The 13,801-nt window shown below is 27.2% G+C and overlaps 5 protein-coding genes across 6 annotated transcripts; 2 read left to right on the top strand and 3 right to left on the bottom strand.

Annotated features, from left to right (window-relative positions):
- Positions 1-1,050: 1,050 nt before the first annotated feature.
- On the top strand, positions 1,051-4,020 carry LOC132905704 (4-hydroxyphenylpyruvate dioxygenase). The gene is made up of 11 exons (XM_060957294.1): positions 1,051-1,385; positions 1,613-1,639; positions 1,721-1,783; positions 2,019-2,123; positions 2,232-2,357; positions 2,419-2,508; positions 2,587-2,687; positions 2,766-2,843; positions 2,929-3,163; positions 3,244-3,483; positions 3,568-4,020. Exons 1-11 carry the CDS (start codon positions 1,383-1,385, stop codon positions 3,640-3,642), a joined length of 1,143 nt encoding a protein of 380 aa, XP_060813277.1. The 5' UTR covers positions 1,051-1,382; the 3' UTR covers positions 3,643-4,020.
- On the bottom strand, positions 3,996-7,140 carry LOC132905715 (probable nuclear transport factor 2). 2 transcript variants are annotated; one of them, XM_060957315.1, is made up of 5 exons: positions 6,644-7,140; positions 6,491-6,562; positions 6,198-6,296; positions 5,561-5,681; positions 3,996-4,332 (listed from the first exon to the last, which is right to left on the bottom strand). In XM_060957315.1, exons 1-4 carry the CDS (start codon positions 6,749-6,751, stop codon positions 5,568-5,570), a joined length of 393 nt encoding a protein of 130 aa, XP_060813298.1. In that variant the 5' UTR covers positions 6,752-7,140; the 3' UTR covers positions 3,996-4,332; positions 5,561-5,567. The 2 variants fall into 2 exon arrangements, with proteins under 2 accessions (XP_060813298.1, XP_060813299.1); XM_060957316.1 differs by lacking the exon at positions 5,561-5,681 and having other exon boundaries at positions 6,644-6,778; positions 6,873-7,110.
- A 99-nt stretch (positions 7,141-7,239) lies between these two features.
- On the top strand, positions 7,240-8,445 carry LOC132905713 (large ribosomal subunit protein eL27). The gene is made up of 4 exons (XM_060957313.1): positions 7,240-7,345; positions 7,804-8,033; positions 8,116-8,252; positions 8,366-8,445. Exons 2-4 carry the CDS (start codon positions 7,815-7,817, stop codon positions 8,412-8,414), a joined length of 405 nt encoding a protein of 134 aa, XP_060813296.1. The 5' UTR covers positions 7,240-7,345; positions 7,804-7,814; the 3' UTR covers positions 8,415-8,445.
- A 261-nt stretch (positions 8,446-8,706) lies between these two features.
- Positions 8,707-11,010, bottom strand: LOC132905702 (dynactin subunit 2). The gene is made up of 9 exons (XM_060957292.1): positions 10,778-11,010; positions 10,505-10,576; positions 10,290-10,423; positions 10,112-10,223; positions 9,860-10,011; positions 9,545-9,791; positions 9,269-9,445; positions 9,053-9,155; positions 8,707-8,975 (listed from the first exon to the last, which is right to left on the bottom strand). The coding sequence occupies exons 1-9, from the start codon at positions 10,811-10,813 to the stop codon at positions 8,797-8,799; spliced, it is 1,212 nt and encodes a 403-aa protein (XP_060813275.1). The 5' UTR covers positions 10,814-11,010; the 3' UTR covers positions 8,707-8,796.
- A 701-nt stretch (positions 11,011-11,711) lies between these two features.
- LOC132905703 (GDP-fucose protein O-fucosyltransferase 1) lies at positions 11,712-13,493 on the bottom strand. Its single transcript, XM_060957293.1, has 6 exons — positions 13,265-13,493; positions 13,051-13,166; positions 12,856-12,979; positions 12,429-12,793; positions 12,081-12,317; positions 11,712-11,999 (listed from the first exon to the last, which is right to left on the bottom strand). Exons 1-6 carry the CDS (start codon positions 13,368-13,370, stop codon positions 11,796-11,798), a joined length of 1,152 nt encoding a protein of 383 aa, XP_060813276.1. The 5' UTR covers positions 13,371-13,493; the 3' UTR covers positions 11,712-11,795.
- Positions 13,494-13,801: the final 308 nt, after the last annotated feature.

Genomic DNA, 13,801 nt, shown 5'->3' with positions numbered 1-13,801 from the left:
TTGAACTTAAACATTTTTAAAATTTTTATTCTGATATAAAATAAAATTATTGGAGATATTATATTTCAAATAATATATGCTTCATTTTTCATTCCTAAATATTTTCAAAGAAAAAGTAGTTTTTTTATAATTGATATAACGAAAGAAAAAGAAGAAGAACATTTTAAAGAAATAGAGATCAACCTTTTTTCTATATTTATATACAGATATCTATCATGTGTCTTGTAATCGTTCTGCTGTCTTTCTTTTTTGTCGACCTCGATATAGTAGAGAAAAATGAGGCGAGGTGATCCTCCTAGCTCTGCCGGTTCGTTAATATGTTTGTATCACGCACTATGCACGTTTCTCATCATTATTTACATTAAACAGGTAATTTACATTAAACAGGACGCGCCTCTAAAACCAGAATCTAAGTGTTGATGCAAGATCACGTTTCGTCATATAGAACGGCGAGCCTCCGCAAATGGAAAGTTTTACACGAATGAAATACTTTGAACTCTTCCTGTTTGTGGTGAAATAGTTTTTAGAAAAATAGTTATTTTTAAACAACGACATATATATAATATTAACAAATATATTATACTATATATATACTATTGCTTTACTTTAGTAAGTAAACTAAAGTTTACTCTTTCTAATCATTCAAAAATGTACGACAAAGTTGACTTTGGTTTGTAAGCATAATTAAAAAATGCTTAATTTGTTTAACTTATTTAAATACTAAAAAGATGTATAATATTTTTTCAATAAACATAATTGTATTTTATTTTCGCGTTTGCTATACAAATACAAAATACGCGTGAAAGACAATAATATTTACTGGAAACAATATTTACAAATACATTTTCGTTATTAATTGCAATTAATAAAGTGTATAACAAATTTTTTTAACGTTAAAATACTTTACAATTTTATATTTTCAAACATATTGTAATAAAAATTTTGAAAATTAGCATTTTAATATATCTTAAATGTTTTAAAAGATATCACGGAGGATATTAATGTGGATTTTAAATAAATAAACAAATCAATATAATTGAAAATCGACAATAAACAAAATTTCTTCAGTACATAAGTCAATAAATATTATTTAAAGAAATGACCTTAAAAATGATAGTTCCACAGACAAACCGATGAATAAAATATTAGATGACCGTAAATAATCCTGAAAAACCTGCTATTAGTATTATACATTAGATTTACGACTGACAGTTTTTAAAAGAATGCGACGCAAACAAGCCTCCCTGTTCAACCAATCAGCGATCAGGATATAGCATTACTGATTTTCACGCGCTTATATTTAAGCAAGGTATGTTTCCGATTACAAACCACGAAAAAGAAACCATTAACTAACTCGCTCTAACTTTCCGCAAGTATTCAAAATGGTATGAAATTTATAATCTATTTTTAACTAAGTTCTACTGTAAAAAAATTTATTATTACAGTACCGTAGTAGTATTAATACTATTTAATTAAGGACATTTTAATTTGTATAAATGTTAGTTTTCAGTCCGAATATAATCGTTCGTAATTTAAATAAAATAAAACTTTTAATGTTCTCTAATTTTCAGATGAATCGATAATATAAAATTTTTAATTTCATCTTTTTCAGACTACATATACAGATAAAGGTCCCAAGGTAATTATCGTAACACAAATACTCTAATTGAAAATATAATTTATTATAACATATATTTAACATGTAATTCTTTGCTTTTAGCCTTTAGGAGGAAAATTCTTGTGCTTCGATCACCTCAAATTCTGGGTTGGAAATGCAAAACAGGTAATTAGAACAAAATAGTACATACTAAAAAAATCAGATAGTTTCATTAAATAATAGATGAAATTATGAATTTCATGATATAAGCAAATATTCAGGATTCATATTTGTTAACACTTTAAAACATTTTTTCGTCTTTCGATATTTCTGATTTTTTTTATATTTTCACATAGAAACAAAATTGAAATAAGCCACCTACCTATTATGAATTTATATTTAAACACATTTGTTACTTTAGGCAGCCAGTTATTACTGCACTAGATTGGGTTTTGAACCTTTGGCTTATCGTGGTTTAGAGACTTGTTCCAGGCGCGTGGCGTCACACGTCGTTAAACAAAATCAGGTAAATGCTAAACAAATGTTTATTGTTCATATTTTTATAAAGTAACATCTTTTACCTGTCTAATATCTTATATTAGTAAAAAAATAAAAATAATGTTTTTATTTATAGATTATTTTTGTATTTGAATCAGCTTATGAACCTGATGATGAAGAAATGGCAAACCATCTTTCCCGACATGGAGATGGTGTTCGTGATATTGCTTTTAATGTGGAGGACATAGACATCATTGTAAAAGTATGTTAATATTATAACTTCCTGCGAATATATGAATGAAAGGATTATTAATTTTGTTTAGATCGCAAGAGAAAGAGGTGCCATAATAGTAAAAGACATATGGGAAGAAAATGACGAATATGGTATTGTAAAATTTGCTACTATAAGTACCGTAAGTATATACAAAGAAAGAAAATAATGAACTAACAACAGTATTTCAATAAAACATAATTATTCTCTTATTTATTAGTACGGAGATACATATCATACGCTAATAGACAGATCCAAGTATAATGGTCTCTTTTTGCCAGGATTTCAAAAGCTATCAGAAGACTCATTTTTAAAGACTTTGTATGTAACTTAAATTCAATCAAATTATTCTTCAAATAATATTATTAAGTTACTAATAATTCTGTTTTTGTTGCTTAGACCAAAAGTAGGATTGAATTTTGTTGACCATATTGTTGGCAATCAATCTGACAAACAAATGGAACCTGTTGCAAAATGGTATACAAACTGATACAAAATTTAAGAAATTAGAGAAGCCTTTTTACGCGATTGTGTTTTCTATATAAAATTTGTTTTATTATAGGTATGAACGATGTTTGCAATTTCATCGATTCTGGTCAGTAGACGATTCTCAATTACACACAGAATATTCAGCTCTGCGTTCCATTGTCATGACGAATTGGGAAGAAACAGTGAAACTGCCTATTAATGAACCTGCCCCTGGCAAAAAGCGTTCTCAAATCCAAGAATATGTTGAATATTATGGGGGAGCAGGAGTGCAACATATTGCTCTTAATACAAATAACATAATTACAGCTGTAAATTACACATTTGACATAGCTTTTTGAAATTTAAATAAAATCTGATTTTAAAAATAAGAATTTACATTATTTCACAGATACAAAATCTGCAAACTAGAGGGGTAGAGTTCCTAGATGTTCCAGACACTTACTATGATATGTTAAGAAACCGTCTGAAAACCAGTGGTGTACAAATTTTAGAAGATGTCAATATACTTCAAAAATTAAAAATTTTAATCGATTATGATGAAAATGGATATCTTTTACAAATATTTACTAAAAATATGCAAGATCGTCCAACTCTTTTTATAGAAATCATTCAAAGGCATAATCACAATGTGGGTATTATAATGATCATTAAACCTATTATAAATCTTTTAAAACTGAAACTAATAAAATTATAAAAATTACTTCTGTTATAGGGATTTGGAGCTGGAAACTTCCAAGCGCTATTTCAAGCTATTGAAATGGAGCAAGCTAAACGTGGCAATTTATAAAATTTATATTTTTAATACTTATGTCAACTAAGATAAAATACAATTATATATAGCAGCTTGTTTTTTAAAAATCATGCTTTTCATCTTCATTACATTAAAATTTTTTTATACTGCAAGTTGTAAAATAGAAACTACCATCATGTTATTAATTCCAGATATTGTATTTAATGGTCAACATTTGTTTTACAAAAATACATGTAGTATGAGGGAATAAAATATGTAACAATACAATTTAAAAAGTAATAATCAATCATTAAAATTGAATATTATACGCTGCTATATTATATTGTGATATTATGTTATTAACATATAAGCAACAATAGGTATATTTAGAAAAAGAGGAAAACAAGAAAATTATTAAACTGTATTTATTTTTAATGCTCTTTTCTTTCTTTTATGGCCAAGATATAAGCAAACGTTTTTCATATAAAAACTGCAGTATCTAGAAAGAATGGAATAATATGTGATGACAAAGGATATTAAGAAGAAAGTAGCTCACTTATTTTAATCTCTGGGGAGTCCATGGCTCAGATACCTGTCTGCTATTAACTGTAATAAACTTGCAGACATTTCTCTTCATACACTATCATGAATGCCAAGACGAAAGATGTCATGCTGGCAAAAAAATGAATTCCCCAGTGGCTTCAACACAAAAATCTGTGAGAAGGCGTGTGGTGGATCTTCATCTGCCTGTAACAAATTATAAATATATAACTATACACTTAAGCTATGTATATCATTACCACATGTATAAATCTAATAAAAAAATATATAAAATACATAATTTTCCTTTCTTGCTAATATATTTTACATAATCGTAATAGACCTTAGTATATAAAAATTGTATTGTGTAAAAATATATTGGTATGTAATTGAATTACTATCAATAAAGGTAAATTATTATTAAACATAGCTAATAATCCTATTAATTGCATCCCATGCAAAAACTATGTAAATGTTTTAGAAATGTAATAAAAATAAAGAAGTATACAGAACAATGACAAACTCATCATACAATCAAATTTTATGCGAAAAAGATTATATTACTTTTGACCTGTGATTAAGCTACCAATAACATCTTCAACTATATTATTATAACATTTTGATTATTATACAGATTAAATACTATAGAATTCTTTCTATTTAAAAATATGTTATAATTATCACAACATTAAAAAATAATGATGTATTATTATACGCTATACAAAAATTAAATTTAATTGAATTATTTTTATTTTCATATATTCATATACCATTTCATATAATATTTAAACTATTGTTATATTGATACACAAAACAAATTAATAATAATTATTATTGTTATCAACTTATATTATTATTAATATAAACTATTATTAAACAACATGTCATTAGACTTTAACCAAAAGAGAAAAAATATATTTTATTCCGGTCAGTTCAGCAATTTAAATTTTTTTTATCATCACCCTTATTAGATATACATATAATACATTGTATGCATTTTTACAAATGTATTATTCCAAAAATATTGAAATATGCAGATGGTACAATAAATTACTTATGCTTATTACATAGTTTAAAATATAATTAATTAAATAATACATGCAAATAGTGAATTAATAAAATTATAAAACTTTGGTAAATTTAAATAATTATAATAACAAACATTAAAATGTAGCAAATATTTTCACTATTATAGAGTTATTTTAAGTTCTCAAATTTACCAAATTGTTAAATGTTAATATTAGTTAAGTGTAAAGATTATTTTTCTCAAATTATTGATTACAGCAAATAGCAAAGCAATATTGCAAATAATACATAATTGAATTAAAATTAATAGTAAGAAAGCATACTGACATACATGAAGCAGCTTTAGACATCAAAAATTAGTATCAGGCTTGCCTGTACCATGGTACGAAGATCAATGGAATAGCAATACCTGACGCCTAAACCGTGTTGTGCAGAGCAAGTCTGAAGATGTCATGCTGCACGTAAAAGCTGGTGCCAATTGGTTTCAGGACAAATGTCTGGATGTATGCATGGGGCTGATCCTCATCAGTCTGCCCAATCATCAACAATCACTGACTGAATTTTCTTATTTCATCTTCTTTGCGGAGGTATATAGAGAGATTGTTGCTGGACATTAGTCATAGCTCAATCTCTATCTTCATATGGCAGCACAAAAAATGTAAGGCAGTACAGTACACATTTGTGTAGCATGTCCAGCCAATAAAATACAATATATGGACGAATAAAAATATAAATGCGTCAATGAATTTAAAAAAAATATCGGGCCAAATATATCTCTTTCTTTAGAAAATGCATTAAATTGTGTATGATAGAAGAAGTTAAATTACTGAACTAATTGGAATAAGATCTCTGCACATATTAAATAAAATTCTTTCATTTATGTATAATCTCTGTTATTAGCATATATATATCATATACTTATATATATATAGTATATATATACACATATATATAAATATGAATAATTTTGTATATTTTTACATGCAAATTCCCTATCTGCTTAATCATATTATGCTCATATAATAATAAAAAATTATTTTCTTTACCTGCAACCTTCCTAAAACATTAATAAGCACTCCACCATCAAACATAGGTTGTGAATCAATGGCAGTTATTATCCGATTTATTTTTTGAAATGTTAAACTCTGAAAATTGAAGATTACTAATCAACATAACAAAAAAAATGAATTTATTTTTCTTTAATTTCATAATCTTTTTATGAACTATATGATTTTCTGGTCTATATAAAATACAGTTATATTAAAAAATGATAGCTATAGTATAATGAAATATATAATAAAATATGACATATATAACCCATTTCTTAAAAAAAACTCACAGTTAATTTTTCCATGATTTTAATAGCACCTTGTATTTGCAAACCCTCAAATGTCATGAAAGATGACTCGGTCTGTAAACGCAACATCGAATAAGTATATAGAGAAAAAATTGTCACAATAAATAAATGTGATTAGAAACAAATAAAGCTTACATTATACATATTTATTAAATTTGGTCTTTGTGCGGGGTCGTCAAACATCGCATAATACTGTTGTACGAAACCCTTTCCAATAACTTCATATTGAGCGTTCAATGCCATCACGCTAACTTATTGTGTTCACACTCTCTACACGATATCAACAATATCAGTCTTTTTAAATGATACAATCCTTCGACAAATCGTATTTAAAAAAAGTTCTACGACAAGGGAAAAATAGTACCTATTAACATCCCTCGTGCAAGATACAAGCGAGCAGGAAGCTACTTATGCCGACCAATCATTTCGATGTATCGAGAAAATCATCGGGATTATTCTCGAACTCTCGAAAAGTTTAGATATTCGGCAACGATTGTACTCGTTTTTGTAGAAACAATGTTGCTTCTGATTCGTGGTTCAGGTTGAAAATATACGAAATCAATCCGTTGCTTTTCTGAAAATTATATGATATATATTGCAAGAAATAAATAATGATCTTTAAATGGTGTGGTGAATAAAACCGGTCTGAACGAAAATTTTCTGCCAAGAAATAATTTTGTTAAACGTCATTCAAACCACGACATAGGATTGGTTATTATTAAACATCGCCGGATGTCTAATGATACGACATCTGTAGGTTAAATTTTAAATATCGAACGGGTAACCAATTGAGAATTAGGTTGACTTCCTTTTTTCCGGTACGACAAGTCGCGAGGTGTGTGATGTTTGTTATTGCAGAAACTAATCCAAAAACATCGGAAAATAGAAAAATAATTTGTTTATAGATATAATATTCTTTTTAGTAACGTTTATTCCAGTATTTTTGGGATACTAATCAATTATTTGATTGTAGAATTTTAATAAGTTCTTGAATATGTTAACAAACATTTTTTATTTTGTTTTTGTTAAACTAAGATTAAAATTAGATTAATCATTTAAATTTTGTGTTTTAAGAAACATTCTATATATAAATTTATTTGTTAATTTTTTAAATACTGGTGATGTAAAAGAGGTTATGTGATATCTGTTTACAACTGCCAGTGTAGTCTAGGCGTTAAAAAATCTCGTTAAAAAAATTAATAATTCACATAAAATAAATTAATATATTTTGCAACAAAATATTCGATTCTTAATTTTGATACTACTAAACTAATTTTCTTAACTTCTCTCTATAGATATCTTCAAGATGGTGAAGATTATGAAGTCAGGAAAAGTTGTATTGGTCCTTAGTGGCCGATACGCAGGAAGGAAAGCTATCATCATGCGTAATTATGATGATGGTACTACAGAAAAACAATATGGACATGCTATGGTAGCAGGTATTGACCGATATCCACGAAAAGTACACAAAAGAATGGGCAAAGCAAAGATTCATAAACGTTCCAAAATTAAGCCATTTGTGAAAGTAAGTTTGTCACTAGTTGTTTGTGTAATTTTCCTTGTTTTATATATATAATTTCATTTCAAAATATATGTATTAATGATAGGTACTTAATTATAACCATTTGATGCCGACGAGATATACTGTAGATTTACACTGGGATAAAGTAACACCCAAAGACCTTAAAGATCCAATGAAACGCAAGAAAATTCGATTCCAAACACGTGTTAAATTTGAAGAAAAGTAAGTATATCTATATCTATATTTCTTAATATTATATTTTGCAACTGTTTTGAGATTGCGTTTAAGATTATTTACTATAGATAGACAAGTGATATATTAATATCTATTTTTAGGTACAAATCTGGTAAAAACAAATGGTTCTTCCAAAAGTTACGATTCTAATTAAATTTAAATAAATATAAATCTACAAATATTTTAAGTGTAATATTTACCACCTCTTTTCCTGTTCCATAATGAAAAAAAGCAATTTTTTGTACATATACTTGAAAAGCATGATTCTAGTTTATTTTTAATTTGTAATGTTTATACATTAATGAATTTTTTGCTACAATAATATAATTAACTTGTATTATTTAATTAAAAATAATTAAAGTTATATTATTAAAAATATTTTAACAGCAATGTATGACAAGGTGTACTAGATCATGAATAAATTAAAAATATATTTAGAAAATATTAGTAAATAATATATAATTTAATAAATATCTATTAAACAAGTTAAAATATCAATCTATAATGAAAATTTCAATGACGCTCTTATGAATTACACGTTCAGTTTTTTAATACGTTCATCTAATGATTCTATGTTACTTTTAATAATTTCTAAGTTTGATGCAAAGCTCTCTTGTACTCCTTTTAAAAGAGATTTGTTACTTTCCAAGTCAGAAGTTATTTGTGATTGTAATTCCTCCAAACGTGTTAAAGATTTGTTGAATGTAGCAGCTAAAAAAAATATCAAAGAAATATATTTTTTGGAAAAAAAAATTTATAAAGTTTTATAAATATATTTAAATACACACCTTGCTGATGAATAGTATTTAAAGCCAACATTCGATTTACGGTTTGTGGTAAGATTTGTGAGATAGTTTCCGTTTGTTTCATAATATCATACATTTCCGAAATCTAAAAACAAACTTCGATTTAGATAAAATAGTTATTCAGTTATTTCCATTTTTTAATGTTGAACTCTCGTAAGTAAATTCATGTTATTTGAATATTTCTAAAAAAAAGAATACTTTTTGTTCTTGTTCCGAATCTAATGTTAATGCAGTCTTTTTCTGTGCAACATTATCCATTCTATGAATTAGTGCGGCTAATCGGCTTTCAATTATATCTAATTGGTAAGTATCTAATAATGCAGCTTTTGCTCCTAATTCTTGAAGAGCTTCCATTACTCCTTGACCTTTGAGATTCTATAAAAAAATTTATTACTTACTTATTATTAGAAACACGCTAAAAATATGACTAACAATAAGTATTATAATTATGTAAGAATTCATTGTGCTACATACCTGTGAAAATTTGGAAAGTTTATCACTGGTTGTCCCAATTACACTTTCTAAATTGCAAAGCCTTTGTTCAAGTAATGCAATTCTTGCTGCTTCCTGCATTCTTGCTTTTTCTGGAAGATACATCATCTGATACTTAAGTACACCAGGTTCAGTTGCTTTATCATCTTTTGCATTCTGTGACTTTGAATCAGTTTCAGAAGTAAGAATACTAGTCTGCTTGAATGCTTGTATTTGTGATATCAGTTGTCTAAAATATTCATCAACAAAAGAAACATTTTCATTCTAAACACCTTATTATAATATAAATAAACTTACTTCATTCTTGTGCCTTGTGGATCTGACAGAGTTGCAACAAGATCAGCCCCGAGACATTCTTCTAATTTTAAGGAATCTAATTGTTTTCCTAAGAGTTGTACTTGGGAAATTATATCAGCAACAGATTTCACCTTTTCTTCTTTTGATTTTTCCTATATAACAAACAATAAAATATTCATTCATTTTTAATGTTTGAACAATATGGTACATCATAAAACAAATTTCAAATATATATAATAGAACAATTAATACCTTCAAGTCATTTACTTCTTCATATAATTCTTTTATTTCACATTGCAAGCGCTGGTACTTTTGAATAGGGGTTTCTTTCTCTCCTTCACCAGGTAATTCCCAATCTCCAAATCTAAAATTTGTTATATGTCTTCAATGTATATCTTACATCTTATATTTTCTTACTCAAAATATTTACTTATAGCCAGTTCTTGGTTTGAGTGATATTCGATCGGAAAAGTCAACTTCCTTGCTGAGGAAACGTTTATTTTTAAATTTAATAAATGCTTCAGTGGCACTAGTATGTAATTTCTCTATAGAATCTGTCTCATCCTAAAAAAAGGAAATATTCATACTGCTAAATACAGTATACTATATAATACATTATATTATAATCAATTTTCAATACTGTACCTCGGGGTAAAGTTGAAATTGTTCTGATTCTGGTAAATCAGTGGTCTCATAAACGTCCACTTGATCATATGCCTGTAGATACAATGAAAACATCGAAATATTAAATGTCCATTTATGTAAATTATAAGACATAGACGAGATTATACAAAATTATATCACTTCAGATTATATCTTCTTATCTCAATTTCTGATTATATTCTCATTTCAAAATGTATTATATTTAATAACAAAATCACATTGACATAATTTTATCGTAAAATATGAAGTACTTACAATCCCAGGTAAATCGGCATATTTAGGATCAGCCATTTTTCGTAATTAATTTTAAAAATGCTGTAAATTTTATTCAGCTAAATTATTTTCAAAAATACAAGAAATTTTTTCGTTTAGTAGTGATTAATAAAAGTAGTAAAATACTGGTGTAAAGCATTAAGATTTTAACCGAATATATTACGAAGTGTCACTGAGTATTTGGTTGTATCTGGTTGTATATAGCATATGTTTGACGTTCGTACGACCATCACGATATCTTCCAGCAAGTATCAGTACTACATCAAAAAATGGTAAACTTAGAAAAATGATACATATTTTTCAAAATAAAATATATTTTATTTTAGTAATAACAAAATTATAATCTTGTAAACGTAAATGTAATTATTTTATATGATTAAAATAACTTCTGAATTATTCAAAGATATAGGGTATACAAAAAATACACATTTTAATTTGATATCTAATCAGTTTTGTGTAAGCTATAATTGTGTTGTAATTTACAATAAAACAATTAAAGTTTATATATAACGCATACGTATTGTCTTTCAAAAATGTAAAACTTTTAGATATTTTAGGTATTTTATAAAATTTCATCTTTTATATGTGTTTTTATATAGTTGTTCCTGAGGCCGTTATGGTTGGCGAGCAACAAATATTTTAATTGCTTGCTCTTCCAAATCATACAAAGATACTAATTCAAGAGAGTTTGCTATCAATGTTGTATTGATAGATAATTATTGAAACTCATGAATCATGTTATAGCTAGATAAACTTAACTTTAATTAAAAGCAATATTTATATATTTAAAAGAACTTTTATCTTATATGACCATTTTTTGTAAAATATAATAAAAGATAATATACATAAAAGATGCTTTTCCATTGTATATACAATTATGTATATCATGCGGAGTTTTAGAATAATTTAATTATAATAATTTAAATGGGTCCAGCTTTTATTAATTATAGATGAAGGAAAAATTAAAAAAAACAAACGGACCTAGTTAAAAATTATGTTGCTACAATTCTTCATGTGTGATAGAAGATGAAGACCTCTCTGAGGGGAAACCCCAAAAAAATGTGGGATACCCTTTAATTTCCCTTTCTCTTGCGACAAAAGCTGAGAATGACGATATACAGTTTCCTATAAAATAATTTGCTCTTCCAAGAATAGCTAAATCTAAATGAGGCGATGCAGGTGAATCTTGTTTAAAAACTGGAACCTGTAGTAAATATTAAACGGTTACAAAATTTTTCTTAATATTTCTCTATAAACATTATATATATATTGTTATATTTCTTACTTCCATCCGTGCTAAGGCTTTAGTAAGTTCCTCGATCATATAGTTATTATCTGATGCTACAAATACTGATTTGATGTCATTACCATTACGAATAACCCGTTTTAGATGACGTACTATTAAATCAAATGATGGTAGACACATAGCAGAAGTTGCTTTTCCACGTTCGTTACGATATCCAAGGCATTGTGGAGCAGCAAAGAGATTTGGTGTGCTGGATATAAATTCACAAGCACGAACCTGTTAAACATAAAATGTGTTTTATTTACAAATCTAATTCTTTTTATCAGTTTTTTAAAGTTTTATTATAGTGAAATGAATAATTTGAATATCTGGAAGACAGATACACACCCAATCAATTCCATTACGTAGATGAATTCCTACAAATGCTCCCCTTGGTAATTTTTGTTTTATAAATGCTATGGCTTTATTAAGCATGTTTGTATTCCATTCAACATACTTGTGTAATTTTTTATTTTCCAATTGTACAGGAAAACTAGCAGGTGCACCTGTGAATGCTAATACTGGCCAATGTAATGCAGGATATTGTTTTTTCCATTGTACTGCCATGTCTGTATGATGAACATCATAATGTAAAGGACCATAAAATTCTGATTTTACAAAATCTATATTATATGTATCCCAAAATGAACCAAATGGATTTCCATCTTTGGCATTGCATGAATCTCCTTTTCCACGTGCAGAATAACAAAAAGCTGAAAAGGATAACATGATTCAAAGGAACACTTTTTCTTTGAACTTAAACATTTAAACTTACATACTCTTTCCTTGGATTGCCATATTTTTGGTGCTATGTCTTGCATAAAATTCTCCATTAATAGTGCTTTATGGTAACTTTGAACTTTTGAGACATTAAAATATATATCAAATGAAACTTGTATCTAAAAAATGATAAATTTGTTTATAAAAATATTCATATTTTATAAGATATTAAATGTTATTGTTTACAAACAGATTTTGTTTCTCCAGTTCTATATTCAACCCATGGTGGTAAAACTAAAGTACGATTTAGTGCTTTCGCAAATCCTAAAGCACCTAAAAAGTGATCCGCTTGATTTCCAAATCGCCCTAAAAAATTAATCAATTCGATGATCTTAATGGATTAATTTATTCTAAGATATATTTATATAATTACATATAAAAATCTTAATTATACATAGACATACCCATACAAGGACAATAAACAATATATCCATTTGTATCAATATCAAAGTCTTCACAATATGTGTTATAAAATGTGGTTAATAGTAGAATGAAAATAATACTGAACATTTCGAGTTTCCTTACTTATTTTATTTAATTATAAATAATTAAGGACACACAGTTTAATATAAATTACTCCGGTTTTTATACATTTCCACCATTACTATGGATACGTGCATCGATTATTGCATATGTAGAAATGCTTTCAAAGCAAGCGAGTCTAGGCCACGGTCATGTAAACAGGTCTTGACACTCATATAGAGAAGTCTAGGGAGAACCATTTGAAAATTGAGTCGTGACTAGTTGTGAAAAATCATCATGGAAGACAAGAAAGTTTTCCTTCTCGCATACATGACGTGTTATGAATGTCTCAGATATCTCTTGTCTGTCTCGTAAAAACACGGACTTCGTTGACTTTCGCTGTTTTTATTTTTCAAGATTAGACATGACTTAATTTTCGGACAGTTTTTTCTAGCAACTGTAGAGAATTGTTTATATAT

This window comes from Bombus pascuorum, chromosome 3, assembly GCF_905332965.1.
Source record: "Bombus pascuorum chromosome 3, iyBomPasc1.1, whole genome shotgun sequence".
NCBI lineage: Eukaryota > Metazoa > Arthropoda > Insecta > Hymenoptera > Apidae > Bombus > Bombus pascuorum.
This window is presented reverse-complemented; position numbering and strand designations above follow the sequence as displayed.